Source organism: Dermacentor andersoni, chromosome 5, assembly GCF_023375885.2.
Source record: "Dermacentor andersoni chromosome 5, qqDerAnde1_hic_scaffold, whole genome shotgun sequence".
NCBI lineage: Eukaryota > Metazoa > Arthropoda > Arachnida > Ixodida > Ixodidae > Dermacentor > Dermacentor andersoni.
This window is the reverse complement of record NC_092818.1, coordinates 191,340,095-191,364,920: the sequence shown is the minus strand read 5'-3', so window position 1 is coordinate 191,364,920 and position 24,826 is coordinate 191,340,095. Positions and strand designations below refer to the sequence as shown.

Genomic DNA, 24,826 nt, shown 5'->3' with positions numbered 1-24,826 from the left:
TTTGCGACACTAGACTACAGCCAGGAAGCAGCAACCTTTCCTACCACAAGTAAGTTTGTGTTCTCAAAGTCCTAAAACACGCATTTCAATCCGAACATAAACGAGCAATGCATAATGAAGCCCTCAATAAAATTTGATTGTTAAGCCACTAGAAGTACAACTGTCTATTTCTTGTGTCAGTAGTGCCTTCTTTTTCCTATTCTGATGTTTTATAAAGCACGTAATGCTACAGCGCCAACCTAACACACTTAACAAACCAAGGTCCAAACGGTCAAAACATGTTCTTTCAACGTTTACGATGCCGTCGCTTTCTTGTCAGGGCTTCGACACCCCACCGTGACACAAACATCGTCCCAGCCGCTGGCCGAGCAAGCTATCGCCACTTTGAGCAACAGAACAAAGGCAGAAAGCTTTGCGTTGCACAGTCCCACTGCAGGTTATAGCAAATGCGCTTGGAGCAAAACCAAAACTGCCAAAAAATATTTGTAGATTAGTTCGCCAGTCAACAGAATGCCAATCCGTAGCCTGTACTTCCCATAATTCCCATGATGGTCGAACGATCGCAGCACCAGATTTCCCTCTAGTTATACTAATATGAAACTTTATCAGCACAGTACTCTGAAAACACTAAAAACAAAAACTGAAGGCAGCTTAATAAAAAACGTACTAAAACCTTTTTATCGGCAATAATAAGCTGTAAAATTGAAATATTGTCAAAATTTAACCATATTTTGCAAATCTGAATTTGTAGCCAAGCCATTGTGAAGTTCTGAGTGTTGCCAACAATCGGCCGATGATAATAATTCTATCCGGATCATTGGGCCGTGTAAAATCTGATCTGGATCTGCCCCGATTTTGATCAAAAGTGTATGTGTGACACTGGTATTAGATTTACAGCTGTTGAAGCAGCACGAAGATCGTCGCCACTTGTCCAACACGATCTGTTGCCTATCGCCAGCTAATCGGCTTGATCTTCGCACATGCTTTCGCACTTGACGAAATACATGCAGCTTTTGTTGCCGTTCCCTCTCTCCATGTAGCAGTATCATTTCAATTGTACCTGTCTACCCAGATGAACCTTGCACCGGCAGACGCGGCCCAGGCCAGTGTAGCGTCATTCTGCTAACTGCGGCGTTCGGGTGCTGTGTGTGTGACCCCGCCTCAGGCCGACGTCAGCGAGCACTCACAGTGACGATGTCCCTACAACGTCAGCCCATCCACGGCACGCACACCATTCCTTGCACCATAAATGACTGAAACACTCACTTGGACGGCATCTTGCACGAGGTGCTCCGCGGCACATGCAACATATGGCACTGTGCAGCTCTCTACCTCAAATATATGGGATATTCAAAAAAATCTAATAGTAGATATACCATTCGCAAATCAAATGATTCAAACGTTCACTATTCAGTTCGATACAATGATATTCAATATTCGCACGCCCCTACTGAAAGTATGACAAAGCAACACCAATGCATGCACTCTTTAAGTTCTCGCCCTGCTGGCTCCTGCTAGAACTCTTGCAAGTTAACAAAGCGAATGCACTCAATTTCACAACTGTGTTTGCAAAACATGGATGCTAATCACCGTCTCTTTCTCACTGGAGAAGACGAGCGCTTCTTTTTTTTTCAAAGGCTTGCTTCGTCCAAAATTTCTCCTCAAACGAGCGACGATCCATCGCTAACCTGACTGCTCTCAGAAATCCGAATTCTGCGCATCAAATGAAGACGCCAGCATGCCTGACATGGTTTGCCAAGCAGACAACTACGGCTGCCCGCTGTGGCCACAGCAACCAATAGGGCGATGGCTTTCAGCACGGCAGCCAATCGAAGACCCGCTTTCATCAGAGGGCCCGTGTGACCACTTCCACCTGACCCACATTTCTTTTGTGTTTGTGTGCTAGTTACAAGATGGCGATGACCAAAGAATTCAGAAGCAGAGCGACGAAACTGAGTTTTTCAATGATACCAAGATAGCGGTGATTTTGTGCGATTTAAAGCTGTTTTCTTGCCCTGCACACTGACAAACAAATTTTTTTTCAGGCACTTTTAGTGCGTTTTCAGCCAAACAATTTTTATACAATGTAGATTAGGCGTTGCAGATACTGAAACACGTGGTTTCCAAAAATAGACTCTTTTTTTCTAGTTTCGTGATCTGATCTCCCGCATCCCTTAAGAGTCTACAAAAAGTTATCAGTGAAAATGAGCAAGGAGGGAAGCTACATATCTAGTAAGCAAAGCGGAAGACTATCCCAGTACAGCATGAAAGGCCATCAGCTAACATCACATTTCTCTGATACAAGAGTGGAAGGAACTCTGAAACTTCTTGGGATATACCATGTTAAGAACCTTTAACCACAATAGTAAGCAACAAGGTGCCAATGATACAATGAGTCTTCGTGAAACGCACCTTTGTGCTTGCGCTTTAGCACGAGCTCGCCGCAGTTGGCGATGATCACTGGCTGCACAGGGCAGCTGTTGCCATCAACAGGCTGGGACTCAATGGCCTGCACCACATCCTCACCCTTGATCACGTGCCCAAACACCACGTGCACCCTGCACATCACGAGACACACATCAAGGGTCATACCAGGCAAGATGAGAGAGGATGCCACGCTGAAACTTGTGTTACGTGGGCCCTCTTAGGGCTTTTGTACTGAAAGCCTGTCAATTCAATGTGATGACTACTAACAAGGACTGCTAACAAAGGCAGCTTCAATAGTCGTCAGGTTAACGATTACTGTATCAACAGTTACATGAAACTCTATTGAAATCTCAAACGCCTTTGAGTGGAAGGTGGAGGTTTGTATTACATAGGTGCACCTTAAATAAAGTATTTGAAAAAGAAAAGAATAAAAATATTATTTACCCTGAAAAAAATTATTTTTTCCTTTCATCAACAATGACTGTCAATCCCACATCTCAACAAAAATACCACGGTCTTGAAATACTACAGCCAGCATTCTCATTGTTGCAAGAACACTTAAGCAAATCAAACCAATCACTGAAAAATGGATGAAGGTGACAATACAACTAAAAACTATATTACAGTATTACCTTAAGTGCTAAAACGTTGATAATGGGCTCTTTAAGTTCTTAAATTTCAGAGCTGGTCACATCTGGGGATGTAGGTTCATCACTGGTTATGGTTGCACAGGGACTTGTGCCAGATAAATGAGGCACCTTAATGGCCAACAGGATTTATATGTAGCAGCGACACAACTTCCAAATGTTTATTAGAGTTTGCAATTCTCAAAGGCCATTACACTCAATATCCATTAAAAAGTGTCCATGAGATAGGAGTATACAGTCAAATCCCAGCACAACGAAGTTTACTTCAACGAAATTTTTGCCACTACGAAATTTTTTTCATTCCCCGTCAATGTCCCATAGAACATTATGCATCGAAATTCCCTCCAAAATGAACTACTTCATGGACACATTCTCACGTAAAGCTTTTAGTACTTTTTACAAAGCAGACATGAGCAAAATTATTTAAATTGCAGCTCATCGAAACCCCTAAGACTGTTTTTCATGCCTTGACAAACCATTGACCTTGATAGCATTAAAAAACTACACAAACTGGAGCTGCTCAGGCCATGACGCAACGTAAACAAAACAGAAAGCCACCATGCCACGTTGGTGATGGCGATGCAACATGCTCTTGTGGAGGAGCATCTGAGCTCCAAGGAAACGTTTTGGGTCATATTGGTAAGGAAAATGGTGCACATAAATATAACATGCACACAATAATTTTACTTTTATAGTATTTCTAATTATTCATTTTCTGCAAAATATCGTGAAAATGGTTCCAGTGTACAACACCAATTACTATATGAAGTAGTGGTTGCGAGATCAAATCCCGGTAGGCTACGACGAGGCGTTAGGGTGCACATGATTGACAACGAACGATTGCATGCCATTTGGTCATTGTCTCTTGAAGCTGTTGGATCGTCAGCTGAAGCATGTCGCAGCTGACGAAACGCAAGTTTTTGTCGCTAGAAGAGAAGGCTCGAGTTATTGCCCAGGCTGAAGCTGGAAAGAAAAGTCAGTCATCACGGAAGAATCTGAAATTCTGGCAAGCTCTCTTTTGACAATATTGAAGAGCAAGGATGCCATAGCCAAAGCACTAGCTTTGGGGACGTCAGCAAAGTACAAGGAAGTGACTCAGCCGGTGCACGAGGCCTTGGACAAGGCAGTTTACACCTGGTTCGTGGAGATGCGGGCCAAGAAAGTTGCCCTTAGCGGTGATATTGTGCGGCACAAAGTGCTCGATTATGCCTGCATGATAGGAACAGATGACGTTAAGGCCAGCATAGGTTGGCTGAACAGATTCAAGTCACGCCCCAGCATCATCAGCAAAGTTTTGTGTGGTGAAACTGCTTCGGCAGATAGTGATGGCGCCACTGCGCAGATGTTAACGAGGTTGCCACATGGTCACACATTGCACTTTCCGGAAATGTGTCGTTTACGCGTGCTTGCGCTTTGGCATAGGTCAAGTGTCTGCCTCGAGCGATGCAGTTGCACTGCCTACGGCAAGGAATGTGAAAAACAAACAGCAAGAAACATTGCACTTTGGAGGCAACATGGAGCTACCTTTTGTCGGTAGTTTTCTCAGAGTCAGCGTCTGTTTTGCGTGCGTCACTCTTATTATACAGTGCTTTGGAAGTGTGTGGAGGCAGAATCTATGGAAAATAACAACAGCTGGGCCGGAAGCCAACTGTGACATTTTCATGGATAGCTCATATGGTGACAACTTATGAACTAATGGGTTAATGGATGGAATGGTAAATTTTGTGGCGTTCACTATAGTGACTTTTCAGAATAACAAACGATTTACTGCAGTCCTCTGAAGTTCATTATATTGAGATTTCACTGTATGCAGCCTGAACAGCTTCGCTGGTAATTCGTCCCCACATGAATGTTGTGGTCCCAAAAATTTTATGTGTTCTTGATCGCGAATGTTGGTGCTGGGAAATCATACATAATGGGATCATGACAACAAGGCTCTACAGTAGTGGAAATTGCAATAAAAAAATTTACCACAAGGGCACAGTTATTACGAAAAAGTTCTATCCTCATAGTAAGAAGCAGTACATTTGACATGCATTTTAAAAAGAGTTCTAAATTCATTTTTAGCATGTAAAGAAGCTCTCAGATACTTCTGGTGATAAGGTTTACAGCTCCTGAGAAGGGCAGATGGGTGGCATCTGTTGGCATGGAGTGAAAGCACGTTCAGTTCTCACGACAACCAGAACCTAGCAACTGTAGCTGCCAAGATAATGGCCTGATGATACCATAAATGATGTCAGCATGTGACAAGCTCCGAGTGTTCAGAAGCATCTGCGACATTCCATGGCCAGATGACAAAGCACTGCTTCAACTCCACGTTTCCTGCTCTGTGGTACCCATATTTGTCAAGTACTAAAAGTAAATAAATGCTTGCTTACCAGTTTATGGCAATCCACAGATGAATGCATCATTGCAAATGCCTTTTACTGCAAAACCATAATCCTCAAATTTCATTTAGGTTTTTGACATGATGGGCAGAAAATGAGGCTTACCCATCAAGATGAGGTGTTGGCTGTGTTGTTCTGCAAATTAAACAAAAACATACAGTCAGTGCAGAAAAATATTGTCGTACTTGCATAAAATACTTCTAATTATTCTAATGACAACTCAATTAAAAACTTCAAATGACATCGGACTCAATACTTCTTAGCCCTACATAAGAATGCATTTCCGAGGAACTCCTGCATTTCTGAGCATTTTTGTTCGACAACATGGAGTCTTACCGCTCTTAGACACTGAAACCTTTTAATTTCACAACACAAAACAGAGCTAACAAAAGAGGAAAAAAACAAATGACCTGCACATGAACTGTACTAAATGGCAGATATACTGAGTGAATAAAGAGCGATGGAAATTACAAAGAAAAGGTTCCTGCATTCTGCTTGAAGTACAGTGGTATTTCCATTGGGGCTTTATAACTTTACCCGATTACTTTACTCGAACGATGTTCTTCGAAAGGGTATTTCCCTGTAAAATGACAACACAAAACACAGCAGTTGCTTAACTCACACGAAGAACTGCGATCCATTAGTGTCCTTGCCCCGGTTGGCCATGGACAGCAGGTATGACTGATCATGCTTGAGCTCAAAGCTCTCATCTGCGTTGAAAATGACCAGAGAGAATAAGCAGCTGTGTCAACAGAATTTCAATGTAATAGACTGCAACTTAGTCACCACTTCACCGGCACAGCCGACACCCAAACTGCCATATTCTCTTCAAGGCCAATGACAACAAAACTTCACTTCAGCAAAATAAGTTAAAAATGTAATACTGAAGCTAACTTGGCAATGCTGTAAGGCTGGTAATTGTATAAATTTCTTATAAGCAGCAATTGAATAGCAACTGAGAAGATGACACATGCATCTGTTGGTTAGCAAATATGATGTAAATCCCAGACAATGGTGTCCAAGATGCCACCCAATCTTGGAAGTCATGCCAAGGAACCATGCTGGTTGTCAATATTCTGGATTATGTGTCATTTATGACGAACGGTACTAGGAACGTTTTAATGCAATAGCATCATAGGCGGACTTAACCCAATTTGGAGGTATCACCATCTCTGCTAAAAACATGGGCCGATCCCAAAGCCAATGCAGTCTAACATGGTGTCTAAAAGCACTAGCTGTAACATGTGCTAAGGGAAAGCCTCATGGCATTTCTGTAGAAAAGTGTTTCATTAATTACTATACCAGAGCACATTCAAAGTACTTTTCTAATTAAAATAAATCTGCAACAGCTTAGCAGGATAAAAGGATTTGGAAATTTCCATACTTCTTTTTTAGACAGCTTGACAGCAAAAGCGTTAATAATTGAAATGGGAACAAAGCCAAGTTTGTTTTCCAGTAACTTGACCAGACCTGTGCTGCTTTAGCAGGAAACCAAAGAGCGATAAAATAAAGGACTGTTATGAACAATGTGCAAGAATGCACAGAAATAATTGAGATGAGTCATCTTCCTAAAAGGCATTATGCAAATGTTCTCTGTGGCGAAGGATTAAGGCCGATTTATGCTCGAGCCGTAAATCGGCGTTTAGTCAAGTGCCAAGGCAATTGTTCCACAACACCAATCAAATTGATGATATAAAATGATTCACTACCTTCAATAAGCTTTCAAGAACTAAGATCTGTCCCAGAATCAAGCACAACATTCTTTTAAGCATGCACTACACATTTCATGATGTTAATTGATATAATTATGTTATACATAATGAGAATAACATTTGAATAAAGAGAATATACTCTCACACAGAATTTCCTATTCCAGCAAATGAGCATCCTAATGTTGCAACCATGTACAGTCACACACCTTTATAGCGAAGTGCTTGGGGCCTCCAAAAATCGTTCATCACACAGTCGCTTCGTTGTAAAGGTAGTGCACCCATCTCACAATAGAACCGGGACAGAATTATTCCTTCGATATACAGATCACTTCACTGTAGAGGCGTTCATTGTAGATCCACTTGACTGGATGCTACATGCACACTTTAGTGGAACACATCTGGTGTGAGTGAGCTCCTTTTAAAGCATTAGCTTTTCTTAGCTTATTCTTCAGTTTCGTGTTGTTGGCATGGTCTGCAGACCTCTCATCTCCCAGACCTGCTCCACTCTCCTTTCTCAATGGTGGAAGTGCATGACTGTGCACTTCCACCAATGAAAGAGGAGTGTTCCGTCACGTGGCGCAAATCTTGGTTTCCTGCAACTCCCAATGGATGGTGTTTCCTTCCACGCATCACGGGTGGCAGAACCCCCATATTGCGGCCACAATATCAAGGAAGTTATGCTATGATGTGACCACGCTTTGCCTGTCTTTTTGTGTGTCAGTGACAGGCATTTGTAGTCGCATCGCATTACCTGTGTGGTTTTTAACATCATGGCATGTGCCAGTGTACACTTGAAGAGCCAGTGAGCACTTCGAGCATCGAAGAGGAGCGTAGTATTTTAAACCAGAATGCTACAATACATCCTTCAAACTGAAATGTCATTCAGGATGCAGGAACTCCAGACCCTCAAGCAATTCAGCAGGCTTGAGATTGGAAACGAAATCGCCTAGCCTGCACCATGGCTAATGCTTGAACACTCCCTTTACACAATGGCAGCTGTAGCAAGTTTCTTTTACTTTCTTAACTGTTCTCCCCCTCCCCGTCACCTCTGCCAGACGCTCCTCCACTCATGCACACCATCAAGAAGCATACTCATTGACTAGCTTCTTTCAGCAGCTGTATTCTAAGCCAAGCTATATGTATACATTCAGTTCTGCGGGAAGAAAAACAGGAGTCAGGAAAGGCTGCCTCCTATCCGGTACTGCATAACAGATGGTTAAGAGTGACTTGAACTCTATATTTTTCTGATATATAATGCATTTCTGACCCCAAGTGCTGTTAGTGCATGTTCCCTCTATGGCATGCAGGCCCGAACAACCCAACTTCAGCTAAGCCTTATCAATAAAGAACATGGAACGCACCTTTGAAGGTCCCACCATAGATGGATTCCCCACCGCTTCCATTACCTGGCAACACCAATAGAAAGAATGACAGGCAAATCATCAGTCAGCACAGCGAATCATAAACAGCGTACGTCCAGAGGTGAAACAAACACTACAGGTTCTCTCTGCATGTTTTCCGAGTTATCCACATATTATTTGTGCCATAATGAAAGGCCTGCCGCAACAGGAATCAATTCTGATTTCGTAGTGCAAGAATTGGCAAAGGAGTTGTTTGTTAAGAAGTCTGTAATTCAGTGTGCTTAGCAGCCAACACGACTGAACGTAAGGTTTATTTTCTGCGCTGCCAAGGGAGACAATTTGGCCAGTATAACAACTTTCAACAGTTTTCTTTTGTGTATCTCAAGGCACATGTGTTTAAAAAATTATAAAGGAGCGAAGTGCTGGGAAGGACCAACAGGGCTCTTGTAGGGCACATTTGACAGGAGATATTGACGCCTCATTCACTCTTTCGTTACCGCGAGAAAATGGTTGTTTTTATAGGTCTCAGAAAAAAGTTATTTACCACAACATATAATATTCCAGCACACACCGCAGCATAGCATATTGTGCATATGAAATGCTCTTTCCAAAAACATACGTTGCCAAAAAAAATTATAAAATAAAACAAAAATTCTAGAAACGGCTATTATTGCCGCCAGTTGATCAAAACAATAAAAAAACATATCTTCAAAGAAATTGTTACAGATGGGATGGGTTTATACAATATGATAGGTGGTTAGCATAGAACAAGGGACAGGATAGTCATGCAAGGCGAACAGGCAGCAGCCAGCTCCTCATGCAGACCTCTACTTTCTCTTCCTTCAGCTGTGTCATGCAGCGTGACAGCTTCGTAGCCCGATAGTGGTACAGTTTAAATCAGGCAACGTGCATGACTTGCGTTTGTGACCGCAGGTGGTGCGAAGTCAGTCTTACGATGACCTATGTCACTTCACTCAAGTGTTTCAGTATGACGTATGGGCCAGTGTACCATGACAGAAATTTTGTGTACAGCCCCTTTTTCCGTACCGGTGTCCAAAGCCAAACAAAGTCCCCTGGAGCAAATGTGACGAGCATATGTCGAGCGTCATAACGAGCCTTGGTACAATCTTGAGAGGAAAGAGTCCGGAGGCAGGCCAGTCGACAGGCTTCTTCGACACAACATAAAGTCTGGCCTACGGAAGAGTCATCATGTGGAGAGCAGGGAAGGATAGTGTCGATAAAGCTTTGGGGGTTGCGCGCATAATGAAGAAAGGTGCATAACCTGTGACTTCATGGTTGGCAGTATTGTAAGCGTACGTAACAAATGGTAAAAAAGAATCCCAATTTTAGTGATTTGTGGAGACATACATGGCAAGCATGTTGGTCAGGGTACGATTCGTGGGCTCAGTGAGGCCATTTGTTTGCGGGCGGTAAGGGGTCGAGTGCCAGTAATCCCATCTACAATGACGTAGTAGTTCTTTAACAACGTCCGCAGTAAACTGCCGTCCATGATCACTAATCACAATGCATGGAGCACCATGGCGGAGCATCATGGAGTATAGCAGGAAAGATGACACGTCAGCTGCTGTGGCCGAAGCAAGTGCCACCGTCTCAGTATAGTGGGTCAAATAGTCCACACACACAATAATCCAGCGACATCTGGTAGTAGACTTGGGGAACGAACCCAGCAAGTCGAGACCAACTTTTTCAAATGGCATGGTCGAGGGCTTAACTGGCTGCAGGGTACCCGCAGAAGGCGTTAACTGCTTATGTTGTTGGCAAACTGCACAGCTGGAAACGTGCTACTTCGCCGTCTTCCAGAGCTTGGGCAATAGAAACGTTGGCGCAGTTGGTGGAGCATCTAAGCAAAGCCAAGGTGGCCTGACGTGATGTAATCGTGCATGGCCTGAAGAATCATAGCTCTCAATGTTTGGGGAACCACGAGAAGTGGAGCGCCATGAGCAGAATAATTCATCTTATACAATAAACCATCAACAATTTAATGAAGGTGAGCCTCGTGCTGGTGACCAAGCGGCGTCAAGAATAGGTCTAATGGAAGGGTCATGCTTTTGCTCACGCTTGAAGGCGGTCGCATCAGGAAACTGTTTAGAGATAGTAAGGAGGTATTCATCTAAATCATCGTCCGTATCTCGCATGCTTGCTGACCGAAGGTGAGATAAACAATCAGCATCAGTGCGACAGCGACCACTCTCATACGTGATGAAACAGCTGTATTCTTGAAGCCGTAATAACCACCGAGCCAATCGGCTAGATGGATCGCATAGTCCAACCAACCAACAAAGAGAATGGTGGTTTATCACTATTGTGAAGTGGTGGCCATACAAGTATGGTCAAAACTTGTGAGTGGCGAAGACTACCGCGAGGCATTCCAATACGGTTACGGTATAATTCCGCTCAGCCTTGTTAAGAGTATGGCTTGCGTAGGCGATGACTTGTTTGCGTCCGCCATGTATATGTATGAGTACTGCTCCGTCGCCTAGACCACTAGCATCGGTATGAAGCTCAGTTGGGGCCTCAGGATCAAAGTGGCACAAAATTTGAGCTGCGGTGAGCAGAAATTTTAGTTGACGGAATGCAGACTCACACTCAGTAGTCCATATAAACGGTGTGTCCTTGTGAAGGAGTGCCGTGAGCAGCTGAGCTAGGCGTGCAAAGTCCTTAATAAAACGGCGAAAGTACGAACATAATTCCAGGAAACTGCTGAGGTCTTTCGCCGTCTCCAGCTGGTGGAAGCCACGAATGGCTGCAAGCTTCTGCGGGTCTGGACGGATGCTTTCTTTGTCGACGAGGAAACCCAAAACAAGTGTCTGATGCTCACCAAAGTGGCACTTTTTGGAGTTTAATATCAGTCCAGCTTGCCGTATGCAGTCCAGGACAACTTCCAGTCGTTGGTTGTGCTCGTGAAATGTCTTGCCGTAACTGACAAGGTCGTCCAGGTAACACACGCATATTTCCCACCACAGTGTGTACAGAATCATGTCCATAAATCCATAAAAATGTTGTCCATAAAATCCATGTCCATAAAAATGTTGCCAGAGCATTACACAGACCAAAAGGCATTATGTTAAACTTGAAGAGTCCATCAGGCGTTATGAAGACAGTCTTCTCCTTGTCTGGGTATGCCCGAGTGCAGATCGACAGAGGAGAATTACGAGGCAGAATGCAAACAGTCAATGGCGTCATCTATACGCAGGAGAGGATACACATCCTTCTTTGTCACTGCGTTTAGGCACCTGTAGGCGGCACAGAATCACCATGAGTCATCTTTCTTCTTGAGCAATATAACTGGAGCTGCCCACGGCATGACAATATAAATATCAAAGAAAATTCAGAATATACATTTCAAAGATAAACTAGGAATAGTGTCTAAAAAATGAAATTCTCAGTACACCGCCATTCTTCCGATACAGAAATGAAACTAAGACCAGTTCATCGGTCATGCCATGCAATGAAGCAGTTCCTGGATTTTGTGAAGCATAGATGAACTCCACAATTTTCCCACAAAACGCATGGTTTTTGTTGAACTTTGAGGTTTTCGTAGCCCATTTTGCAGTTCCGCCTTTTCGGCACCTTCTGAGGATGGTCCGATGAGAAGTCCAAGGAACTTGCTTCACCAGTTTGTCTAGAGCCATGCAACTCTTCCAGGACAATTTGCTTTCAGCGTAGCCGGGCAACTACAAGATTATGCATCCAAGCATATCTATTTGCATTTTTGCACATTGTCTTTATCACCTCTGCAGAGAAGAAGAGTAGAAAGAAATCCCATACTGTTGTAAGATGTGTTGTGCTGATCCATAGTGCTGGGCCTTCTTGGCGTGAACAGAAGTTTCTTTACTCCCGATGGCAGCACGTCATAACCAAGCAAAGTATGCACCCTGAAGATAATCAGTTGAGCTCTCAGGTCGTGAAAAAAGATCAGCAGATAAGCGAGCACAAGGAAGGAGACGGCTCAAGGCCATAAAGGAAATTTGCTAGTGAACAGCTGCAGATGTCCGATGCTGACTCAACACATTCACCGTCAGAGCTTGAATCTGCTTTACTGTCATCTTCAGAATCATAATTCGAGTCCTCATCACTAAATTCAAGTGGGGGTGCAGCACAGTTTCGAGCAGGACGCTTTTCTCGCAATGCAGCTGCACGGGACGACGCCATGGGAACGGCTTTCGATAACTGCACAGTGACACCGGCAGCGCTCCTTGCTGAAATTTTACGCGAGAAACATTACCGAAACTCTTGAAAACTGGTTGCAAAAGCCAGGTCCACATTTGGACATGTGGCGGACCTTCAGAAATATACTTTAGTGGAATAAAATGACTCGGAGTCCAAACCGAAGCTCACTAGTGAACAGGCGGCGTCATATTCGGATAATTATCACCGCTCGACACTGTTGGACAGCAAAGCCGGTGACATAATTTAATTCGTGATGCGCTGGGAGTCATTTGATTACAAGATCTTTATGCTAGTACGGCGTAATCGTGAGTGGCATGCTTTTTTTTTCGAGTGCAGTAGAAGGTGACAGCCACGCCTCTTTTCGCTACAACATACGCACATTAGTTTGCAAAAACGTCCGTCAAAAATCACGACATCGCCGGAGTGCGAAAATTTAAAGTTATTCTGAAAGTGCAGTGCCTGTACTAACTACTTAATGGCCTTATATGAATAAGAAACGGCTCCAATAAGTCGCAATTGGCCATCTAAAGGATTGTTCACTGGTGATTGATTTGAATAGGTGTGGTAACGAAAGAGTTAAGGCCCCATAAGCTTTATTCGCCACAATACGTACATCAAATTTAAGTTTACATTGCCACGTATGACACGAGCAAATGAACAACTGTAAGCTGTTTTGACACCACTAGTAACAGCAATATTTTTCTCAGCGCAGTCGCCAACAAGGGCATTGCAAGCGTGATGACATGTATAGTGCCATTTTCAGGAGTCCAGTGTTTTGCACTAACTTAATGCCTATTAGTGCACCTTACATAAACCAGAGAACAAAAATGCAAAGCTCAGACACACGTGACTGCACGTTCCATCAAATATGTGTATGTCACTAGGCATGTGAAGGCTTTATTAATCTATCTTGAAGGCACACTTGCATTGTTCATCCTCCAGCTACTGAGAAAAGAAAGAGAGAGAAGAACTGCTAGCATTATATTTACAACAACTGTTCAGAGTCACGTCAGGTATTCAACAAAAAGGTAAAAAGAAGACAGTGTTGCTTACCAACAGAGAAGTCTCCCCCCTGGATCATAAAGCTGCGAATGACACGGTGAAACTTTGCACCTTTGTAGTGGAGTGGCTTGCCCGTTGTCTTTCCTATGCCACATTCTCCTGAAGAATGAAATTAAAAGAAAGCTAGTGAGTTACTACTAGGTATAAGGTAACAGAAGTTAAACTGCAGGTGGTGTCTTCACAGCAGACACTGTTGTCAAACACTTGCTTATTGAGGGTCACTAGCAGCAGGGTGCATTCTTAGCTAGCTACAGAGCCTGTGTCCAGATTTCCAAAAGGCACACTCACTGGCAGAGGGCTTAGCCAAAATAAAAGATAAACAGAAAACAAGAGCTAATCTCAATATGGCTTAAACAAGCTCGGTTTAACACCCTTCATCAAGGTGTACACTACATAATGTCTATATATTGTGCTCAATTAACTTGTGAAACATCATCCAACCTTTGTACATAGCTCTATAAATTTATATAAATTCAAAAATAAGCTTAGCATAGTAAATCTATACAAACCTGTGCAAAGGGCCCGGAAGTTCTCACATGTGATAGGACAGACGTCTGCAAACAGTTCAAAAACAATCCTTCCCGCTGCAACAGAGAGAAAAGAAAACTATTACAGAGCCCTTAGTCTCACTCATGCGTATGTGAGGCATATGTCCAAAGTGAACATACAGACTCCAATTCACATGGCAACATAGCTTAAGGTAAGCCTACAGTATATTTAAGGTATTACCACATGACAGAATGTTTGTGCCAAAAACTAATTTTTAATCACATACAGCACCACGTAACATGACAGGAAACATTTGGTTAATGTATGCAAAGAAATATAAAACTTCCACGGGACCTACTACTACACAGCATGACATCATGCATGTTCAAATTTCACGTTTGAATTTGTGCACCAGGCATACTTATTGGTTCAGAGCTCTCTTCATACTGCACACAATGATGCCATCGGGAGAAAAGGTTTGTGAACAATGGCAGCCATCAAAATAACTTAATTTTCTTCTGGCATTACCAAACAGGATATGTGTTTCATTGGTTGAACATCAGCCTGTACACTGCACCACTCGATTTCAAGGTGCACGCTTAGGCTGCGAAAAAAGTTATCTGTGGCAGTCATGGTCTCCAGACTTTTGCTTCCACATGTACACCCTCAGTGAAAAATATAGTAATTATGTTTTATGACCTGGGATAAGTTTAAGCCATCCAGCGGTGCTGTGCTTAAGCTTCCTCTGCAACACTCAAGCTTTCCGAAAAGTATGAACACTAGCCGTCACCTTCAGGAAGTACAGTAGGAACCTGTTACAGCAAACCACTCGGGACCAAACTAAATGCTTATCACACTGAGAAGTGATCAACAGTGGAGTAGCAGAGGAACTTGGACGAACTGGTGTACATTCATACTTGATGCAAACAGTACTAACAAAGACAAGGACAACAAAATTAAGGTATGTTCACACACAAGCACTGCGTGAATCTACCTTAATTTCCTTGATCACGACTTCGTCAAGTTTCAACGGTGGATGAACAAGGGAAGTGACTGGAGACAATGTTTCAATAAATACTTGTCTTTATCAGGGCAGCAACTACTTTTCTAGGTAGAATTTATACAGCTCTCTCTTCCCCACCCCCAATAGGGGAGGAAGACAAGAGAGTGTGTACAGTAGGGCGAGGAAACACAAAGATAGTTAAAAAGACGAAGTGTTACAATTTAGGCAGCGCTAAGTTGGAATACAGCCTTTGCATCAGGAAAACCAACTTCGAGATGCAGTACCCCACAAAAAGCCAATAAAGAATAGGCAAGGTCATCCTGCTAAACTGCCAAAAAGAAGATGTATGCAAGATTTCCCAAGCGTAGGCTGGAGACATTGTGAAAGCACCAGCACTAGACTGTCTAGAACTAGCAAAGGGTATTAAAGACCAACTACTACGAAAGTTTGGACACCATAAAGCCTAGTTTCTGATGTTGTAGGTATAGAGCAGCCTCCTTGCAAAATTTTAGGTTTGAAATGAGTGGAGTCGATGTGTCATGAAAAGAGATGCCTTTGGTACCAAAACCGAAAGAAAGCAAAACACCCCAGAATTACCGCTTGCCAAAAATAACCCAAAGCCAGAATGTACAAAACTACTGTGACTTTTATGCATGACCCCCCAAGATTAGGCAGTGGCTGTGGCACGATGAAAATCTAGAAGGCGATGTGCAGGGATCTGCATCACATCTCCTAACCACCAGGTGCAAGCATCTGTTTATACCTGGTCCTGCAGCATTACCTAGATTGCTTCAGTAGTGCATACTAGTCATTTATATCCAATTCAGCCAAAGTACCATACAGACTCGTGTAAGGGCCACACATATTTGCAAAATTTTTGATGAGGTGCGGCCCCTACACGGGACTGAAACATTTTAGTTGTGACAGTCCTAACTTTTTAGTCAGGACTGAAACTTTTTAGTCAAAAGGGTGTCGGCACAGCCGGCGACTCGTGCACACCCCGGATCCATTGCATCAGAGACCAACACACAGCTCTCGCCATCTAGTAGCAGCATGCGGAAACGAGCAGCGCATGAAAATTTGCCGATGCATGTGCGCAGCATGGAGCATCAAAAGTGATTGCTTCTGCGTTAGGGGTGCAGCCCTTGCGCAAGTCTATACAGTAATGTTTCATTGCAGTTGGCATTTTAATGCCCATCCTACCAAGTGATGCAGCAGGTCAAAATACTGAACTGGAATTCCGGAAATAGTGAGCACCAACGCTGATTGAGCACCAGCAGAAATATGTCAATAAGTTCCCTGAACCATAAACTTGAATTCTCCAAACTTAAGACTCTGTTTGACTCTATAATGGCATCATCTTATATTTTACAAAAGAAATTAATCTAATCCTCAGAACCAAGATACAAAGCAATTAATGTACTGTGCACTACATGCTTTAACACCCCAGACCGTATCCTGTATATTTTTTTTTTTCAATTTTATTATTTTTGGCAAATGAGTTCTCCAAAAGCCCGCAAGGTGGAGGAAAGTTCATGAAAGGGAAAAATTGTCATCCACCTGACTGCAGCACAAAGCTTCAAAGGAAACCAATACTGTTTTCCTTTGTATTTTTGTGTGATACAGTTGTGTGGAAGACAATTTTTCTCTTTTGTGTTCTATTAATTTTGTGTCACCCATTCCACCAATGGCCAATCTAAGTGATGGGGTTTCCATTATTACCCCCAATATCCTATGTTTAGATGCTACTGATTCATTTAAAATTCTTTTTCTGCTACTCTGGTCCCCTGAAACCCATCTGTAACAACCCAAGAAGCGACTTCCCGGGCCCAAACCACTGTGACTTACCAGACTCGTCCCCGATCTGCACATCAAAGAAGCAGCGAGGGTTGTATCGTTTTTTCTCTATGGTCATCTTTCATCTGCACGAAATCACAATGCACTGTTGCAGGCACTGGCTTTGGCAAAGGCTCACAATGCAAGGCCTCACAAAGCCAACAAAAGTTATAACCATTTAGTATAACACTAGTTTTCTTGAAATGCTGGTCAGATAATTGAGCTCTGTTTGCATTTTTTTTATTTTATACCCGTTTCTTTTTTGCCTCACACACACCTCTGCCATTTTCCTCGTGTAAAGCAGCAGCAAATGAATGTCTCCAGGTAAAATAAAGCCAGCGTGACAATGAAGGGAATGGGCTGAGACATAAGGTAATATATTTTACATAAAATAAACATATTTATTCTCTCCAAGTATGTTTAAACTATACTTGGCATACCTGTGCACACAACTATTGATGTGACCTGCCACATGCTCTTACTGCTTTTTCCAAAGCCATTCAAACAACCAAGCTTACAGGAGTACTGGCGCAAAAATTAAAGATGCACACCAAGTGCACTGCCTCCAATATACAATGACCATGCAACTGTGAGCTACCAAACTAGCCAAAACTGTGCATATCTTGATCTGTGCACATCTCTTGCAAGGCAACCTGCTCTCTCCTCATGTTCTGTTAAGCCCTGAATTGACTCAACTGTCAGCATCATGGTCATGGTGTGTTTCTGTGTGTGCATATGTCGGTTGTGTCGGGTGCCAAGAGACTACCACATCAGATTTCAGTGGCGTGAATAGTCTTCTTTTTAACGACCGAAGCTGCACTGCCCTTCGCTTGCACTTTAAAACTTGTAGCTTTAAAAGGTGACAATTATTTGTTGCGCTCTTGAGGAATTAAGCCTTTATAGTATAATTACTGGGTCAAAGCTATCTAATAAACAAATAAAAACAAGACAAACACTTTATGTAAGTCCTCCTTTTAGCAATTCACAGTATACTGATGTAAAAATGCGAAGAAGCAAAACATGGGTTGTTCAAACTGGCGTACACTGCTCAGTACTGTAAAATTATGTATGTAAAATTCACTGAACAAAACAGTTATTCTGTGGAAGCGCTGCTTCTAGAAAGCAGCTTTCACTGATAGGCTGCACAGCATGCAATTATTGTTTTGTAAGCACAGTTAAATATTTGTATGCGTACGACCTTAACCTTTTGGCATTGCAGTTATCCCAAAACCGTATCATTAGTGATATGTTCCAAGTTCATCATTCAATGAATACCATGTTAACATGTGTGCAGAAATGTCTTCTGCGACTTAATGACTCAAAAAGGAGCTGTGCCGCGTGCAATGCGGCACCGTAAGTTAAGTCTGAATGCGAGATTGCCTTCGTTCCGGCCACACACATAAAATGTCGCACACGCAACAGCAAGCGCGCTAGCGTCATTTGTGTACGGTGTGTATGGTCGCAACGGCTTGTTGCCGCTGGCTGTTACACTTCTTAAGCATGTAACAGCGCACACACTATGTATAAGTTCAGCTGTGAGCACAACGCCCGCTCTCAAAAATGAACGCGTGCACTCAACACAGCAACCGAAATGGGAAATAGGCCGGCAGTTTTGTGTTGTTAGCCTCAATATCTTAAACAAACAGGCAACATATCTGGCAGGGCCAGACGCAACACGCTGTCGAATTCCGTGCCTAGCGTGGAAAACAGTACGCAACCAAGCTATGACGTAGTCCGTTTTGAAACGATCGCGCGCGTTCTCAAAGGGCGGAGAACTTTGATGAAGCTTGCAAGCAAAGACCAAAAGTAACTGAAACGCTAAAGTGACAATACCGGATGGCGAGAACCCAACAGAAACTCAGAAAATCCAGTGCAGCCTCACGAGCAAAATATTGAAAGCATTGATTTCATCACGTCGGAAACGACTACCCGGCGTCCGAGCCAACGCTAGTCTGCTTATATGCTTCGTTTGCAGCCAATGAAGACAAATCCAAGTAACCGATCGCGCGTATTCAGTTTGTACAAACTTCGGACAGTATTTTGCGATGATATATACAGCGCTTTCCGTATTATATACACAGGTAAAAATACCGAGCGCCCGAGCATGGTTCGCTGCCATGTTGGAAAAATCGTAGCTGACACCGGCGAGGCATCAAAAATTCGTGTTTTCAAAGGTTATGAAACAGCCGTTAGGTTTGCCTCTCTAATCATACAATTCCGTACATTCTTAGTGTAAAGAAAATAACTCTTTCCTATGAAGCTGAAGTCACCGACAATTTGTAAACAGCGAAGAAACCTTACCCAGCATCGGTAAACTCCAAAAACTGAATGCTCGGCGATGTCCTTTGTTGCCAACGGCAAAAGCGATGTTGTCAATTTACCGTCAACATATGTTCACATTTTCATAAAATAATGTTCCTTTTTTGTTAGTTGTATATATATATACTTTATACCTGACTAGCTTGTTACGTTTACGATCAGTACTCGTTTTAGATAATGTCATTGCCAAAGCTGGTTCAAGTGGCGCGGAATTTGAATGTTGGGCAAGTGCCTAGAATATAGCAAGGCGTTGCAAGTGTGTCGAGCGTGAAGAAAAGTGAAGACGTTGTCGAAAAATAGGAAAACATTTTCACTGGCCTAACCGGCATAGAAAAATGGTCTCCAGTGCCGCCGTGATATAATTATGATGACGTCGACTACTAAATATACCGCTTTATTATTTTAAAGTCCTTTTTATTTCTTGCTGTTCATACTATTCTGACTACACTTTACGTGCTATTTGATTTATGATCAGTTTCATACATATCTTCGCTTACACACACACAAACACACACACACACACACACACACAATATATATATATATATATATATATATATATATATATATATATATATATATATATATAAGGAGAGGATATGCGATCAATGGCCCAGTTGTTATTTGAAGAAATGATGGAACAAGGGAGGCGTTGTGGTAAACGAAAACTTGAAGACAAGTTTATTTGCCTCAACAGTTTCGAGAGTGGAACTCTCTCCATCAGGGCAATTTCAAAGTTTGTGTGGTCTTTCGTCGTGATAGCCTGGTGTCTCAGCGGCGGCGACTCCTCTCATCCTCGAGCACACCTGAAGGAGAGGGTGATCCGCCACCCGGCGACTACGGAAACCTTAACTTTAACGGTAACATTTCTATGCAAATAATGGGGGGTATCTTTACTAGTACAAATGTGAATAACGCCCACCATTCGTTAAAACAGCGCTCGTCCGTGTCGTTTCTCCCTGCTTGTCCCCGTGAAAACCGCGCTGTTCTGTTTCAAATATGCCCACCATTCTCCATGAAGACGCGTAAACGCGCAAAATAGAAATGAAATAAGGTGTATCTCACAGATAAGCCTGTGAGATACACCTCTCCTTTAATTGGCAAAGAAGGAACTACGTCAAATGGAGTCACGTAAAAAAGAAGCGCAGGAAGAACACTGCCAAGCGTAGGCGCCGACTACGGGGGGGGGCTCCGGGGCTCGAGCCCCCTCCGAAGTTTCCGGCGATGCCGAAGTCTCACCCCCCCCCCCCCCCCCCCACCTAACGTGTCATTGCCAGTTTTGTCACCCACATCATTTGAGGATTCTTTTCACTTGCCTCGGTCTTTTCACTTAAAATTGTATTGTGGCTAATAGCTTACTGCATCATTGTTGGCGCGGACGTGCACGTATTTTAATTCATAGTTTGCTTTATTTCTGCAAATCCTGACAATAGAACAAGCGCATTAGAAGGACCATCGGCGACTGCCTCGTCCGTATACTTTCTCACTTCAACATTGTTTTAATTTTCCGCTGTAAACACTATGCACATACACAATATATTTAAATGTATACACCGGACAAGGTTTACTATATTTTTTAAAGAGAACGAGGCAGCCAATTAAAAATTATTTCTAAAGGTATGGATAGTTTGTGCTTAGAGAATGAATATGTTGCAAAATATTCACCACGCTTCAAAATGCTTTGGGTGCTTTTTTGACTCTGAAAAAAAACCTGTAGACTCACCCCTTCGGCACAGTTTTTTATCAACGGTGTGTGAAATGCATGTGAATGATATATGTGTCTCAGTATCGCTTCTCTTTCCAGTAAGCAAAGCTAACGACTCATTAAAAAACACTTCTAATAATTTGCAACATTTATTAGGAATGAAAACATCGTCACTTGCATGCAGAGGTCATAAATATATACAGGGTGTCCCAAAAACTATCATGCACCAAGAAAAAAAAAAGCCAATGCGTTACTCAAAGAAGACGTAGTGCATATTGTTTCCAGTACAATGGAGTAGCTGCCAGTAATTTTTTTGTTACTGAGATTTATTTAGCTAATTGTAATTACCTAACTCGAGACGTATTGTTATAACTATCAAAGTGTCAATGAGGCATTTGTAGGCACAGCCAAGGGACATATAATTGCGGTAGTTTCAGCGACGTACTAATAGCGTACTAATTTTTTTCCGACGGATAAATAAGCACTGCGAAATATGGAGAATAACACGTGGCTGCGCTCCTTTTCGCTTTATAAAGCAGTACCCTCGAACAGGCTCCTTTTGAGTTAGTCAGAACGAAATGAAGGAAATAAATAAAAAAATCACCGCCTAAGCACTCCGTACGGTTAACCAGCGAAGCTGGAACGTGCGGTCCCGCTGTTTATCACTGAGTTAATCCCGACGGCTCATTAAACGACGACTTGGTAAGCTGCCGGATCCTCGGCACGCAGTTGCTGCTTGCGCTCGGCTGCACGAGCCTGTTCCTGTGCACGGGCTGCAGCATCGGCACGGTTTAAACGAATTCGTTCCCGGTTCTGCTCGCGGCGTTGCTGATCGAAAGCTGCTAGCTCCTCAGGAGTAGGTATGACGCGTGGCCTACCCATTTCGGAGCAGGAGTGCGCGCTCGCTCGGCTGCGACGGAGAGCAACGACGTCACTACTGGTGCAGCCAATCGCACGAGATGACATATCCTTTCAACCGCAGGCTATACATATAAATTTAAAAAAAATTATTACCCCTGTGCTTTACCTGGCTTCATTCTCTGCTTATAATTGTAACTAAAAAAATGAGCCTCTTGGCTAGTTCCCTCATTCTTCTCGCTCGATGAGCGCAGCGATTCAGTAAATTCCCGAGGTCCCCAGCAGGTCCGTTCGACTGTCTTTCACAGTGCAAACAAGGAGGTTACACATACCCCTGGAGCGAGTCCTGCTCGATTGTCTTGTTACCGCCTTCGATCGAGCCGCACCTCACGCCCACCAGCCGAACGAGCAGGCATCGCAACGCACATCTCGCAAGGAGGGTCGCCCGTAGCTTACTTCTGAGTAAACAAGTGGCTGCTGAATGACACAGCGCAAGCAGCTCGCGTCACGGAAATTCCTCCCGAGTGCTTCCTCCCGCAATTGCGCCATTTTCTTAGTTTATGGCTCCATGGCCGCAAGACAGACTGTCATCGCTCTCTATAGTGATACAGGACGTGTTGCACTAGAAAACAGATGGAACCTTGTGGGGATGCGCGACTCTCACGCATCCCCTGAGATGCTGTTTTCCCGCACGGCCCACGTGGCCTGGCGCCCGCGGCGGTCGGAGTGGTACAAGCGCCGTGCGAGAGATGGCGCGACTATCGCGCCGCGGCGGGGTTACTCGGGCGCCGAGAGAGAAGGCGCGTGCTCTTGGGTTCAAGGTCGTCGGCGGGCGCGGGCGCCGTCGGATGCTTCTGCGAGACTGTCACGCGTGGCCGCCTTCGAACGTGCCACCATTCGCGTGACTGTACACGCGAACGACCAGGCGTTGGGATCCAGCATGGGGCGAATATATTCGCTCGCAATGCGGTCGCGGTAAGTCGGACTTCTAGATTTGTCGCGCGCCCATCGGCATGTTTTGGGGATAGCAACTCGGCTAGCAGGCATTGATCTATGAAAGGTGCAATAAATGCCCTTGTGACTGCTTGCACTAATGTGTTGTCGTTCCTTTGTCCCAAGAGTACGGAGGAGAACCCCTACATCTCCCACAACCTATAACACAGCCGCGTCATTGAAGAAAGAAAAAGCCCGAAAAGCAAGGAGGCAAGGCAGGAAGAGTGGAAACAGCTACCACAACTGCTCTCGTCAATGTCAATTACATTACACCGGCTCTTATATGTGAGCTGCACTTTTTTCGCAACGTGGGGTACACGTTTTTCTCCTTTATTTCTAGTTTGACAAGAGACTCAAGCTACAGAGCTGGCCGTGGAGCTAGGATTTCGGTGCGCGTTTAGACCAGATTGTACACCCTCTAAATTTGAACTAGCGATATCTGGCCTCACGCACGGGCGTATAGCAGCAACCAGTACGCATGAGGTGGTATGAGCCACGCTGTTTTAGAGTGAGATCGTGCTCCAGAGGCAAACGAAATCGGTTTACTCCACCTTCCCCCCAAGCCCCTCCCGTAAGTTACTTAATGCTGTTATTCAATAAATGATGAAAAAAAAATGAAAGTAGACCATTTTAGACACAGTTATATGTGCAAAACCAATTGCCTACACCTAAAATTTCTTTGTTAAATATGAGAGAGTAACGCAACATCTTCAAAGATCTGCGTGTCAGTGAAAAAAGAGGGTGCTCCGTGACAATATAAATACCATCCAGCGGCTATGGGCAAGTCATTAAAAGGTGAATAAAAGAAAGTCGCTTATTCCTGTGACAAGATACATAATTGCATCAGGACGACTCCCTTGCTAAATTCTTAAATTTTATCTGACTTCATTCAGCTATTGAAATTTTCAATTAAGAAAATTATGAGGTTTTACGTGTCAAAACCACTTTCTGATTATGAGGCACGCCGTAGTGGGGGACTGCGGAAATTCGGACCACCTGGCTTTCTTTATCATCAGCATCATTATCAGCTTGGCTATGCCCGCTGGAGGGCAAAGGCCTCTCCCATACTTCTCCAACTACCACGGTCATGCGCTAATTGTGGCCATGTTGTCCCTGCAAACTTCTTAATCTCATCCGCCCAACTAACTTTCTGCCGCCCCCTGCTACGCTTCCCTTCTCTTGGAATGCAGTACTTAACCCTTAATGACCATCGGTTATCTTCCATCCTCATTACATGCGCTGCCCATGCCCATTTCTTTTTCTTGATTTCAACTAAGATGTCATTAACACGCGTTTGTTCCTTCACCCAATCTGCTCTCTTCTTATCCGCCGCTTAAGGTTACACCCATCAGTCTTCTTTCCATAGCTCGTTGCGTCGTCCTCAAATGAAGTGGAACCCTTTTCGTAAGCATCCAGGTTTCTGCCCCGTAAGGGAGTACTGGTAAGACACAGCTGTTATACACTTTCCTCTTGAGGGATAATGGCAAGCTGCAGTTTATGATCTGAGAATACCTGCAAAATGCACCCCAGCCCATTCTTATTCTTCTGATTATTTCAGTCGCATGATCCGGATCCGCGGTCACTACCTGCAATAAGTAGATGTATTCCCTTACCACTTCCAGTGCCTCGCTACCTATCGTAAACTGCTGTTCTCTTCTGATACTGTTAAACATTAGTTTTCTGCAGATTAATTTTTAGACCCACCCTTCTGCTTTGCCTGTCCAGGTCAGTGAGCATGCATTGCAGTTGGTCCCCTGAGTTACTAAGCAAGGCAATATCATCAGCGAATCGCAAGTTACTAAGGTATTTTTCATTAGCTCTCATCCCCAAGTCTTC

At 43.6% G+C, this 24,826-nt stretch overlaps 1 protein-coding gene across 3 annotated transcripts in view; it reads right to left on the bottom strand.

The window, feature by feature from the left end:
* Moca-cyp (nuclear cyclophilin protein Moca-cyp) overlaps positions 1 to 19,487 on the bottom strand; it is a 54,358-nt gene extending 34,871 nt beyond the window's left edge. For all 3 annotated transcript variants that reach the window (XR_008612773.1, XM_050179457.2, XM_050179458.2), the window contains exons 1-8: positions 19,417 to 19,487; positions 17,128 to 17,201; positions 14,297 to 14,371; positions 13,779 to 13,886; positions 8,535 to 8,579; positions 6,084 to 6,171; positions 5,567 to 5,596; positions 2,413 to 2,558 (exon numbers count right to left, since the gene is read on the bottom strand). Coding sequence is in view for 2 of the 3 variants with exons in the window: in XM_050179457.2 (XP_050035414.1) it covers positions 2,413 to 2,558; positions 5,567 to 5,596; positions 6,084 to 6,171; positions 8,535 to 8,579; positions 13,779 to 13,886; positions 14,297 to 14,371; positions 17,128 to 17,194 (559 nt within the window). In the remaining variant the exon portion in view is untranslated. The remainder of the gene's footprint in view (positions 1 to 2,412; positions 2,559 to 5,566; positions 5,597 to 6,083; positions 6,172 to 8,534; positions 8,580 to 13,778; positions 13,887 to 14,296; positions 14,372 to 17,127; positions 17,202 to 19,416) is intronic.
* Between the last annotated feature and the right edge of the window lie 5,339 nt (positions 19,488 to 24,826).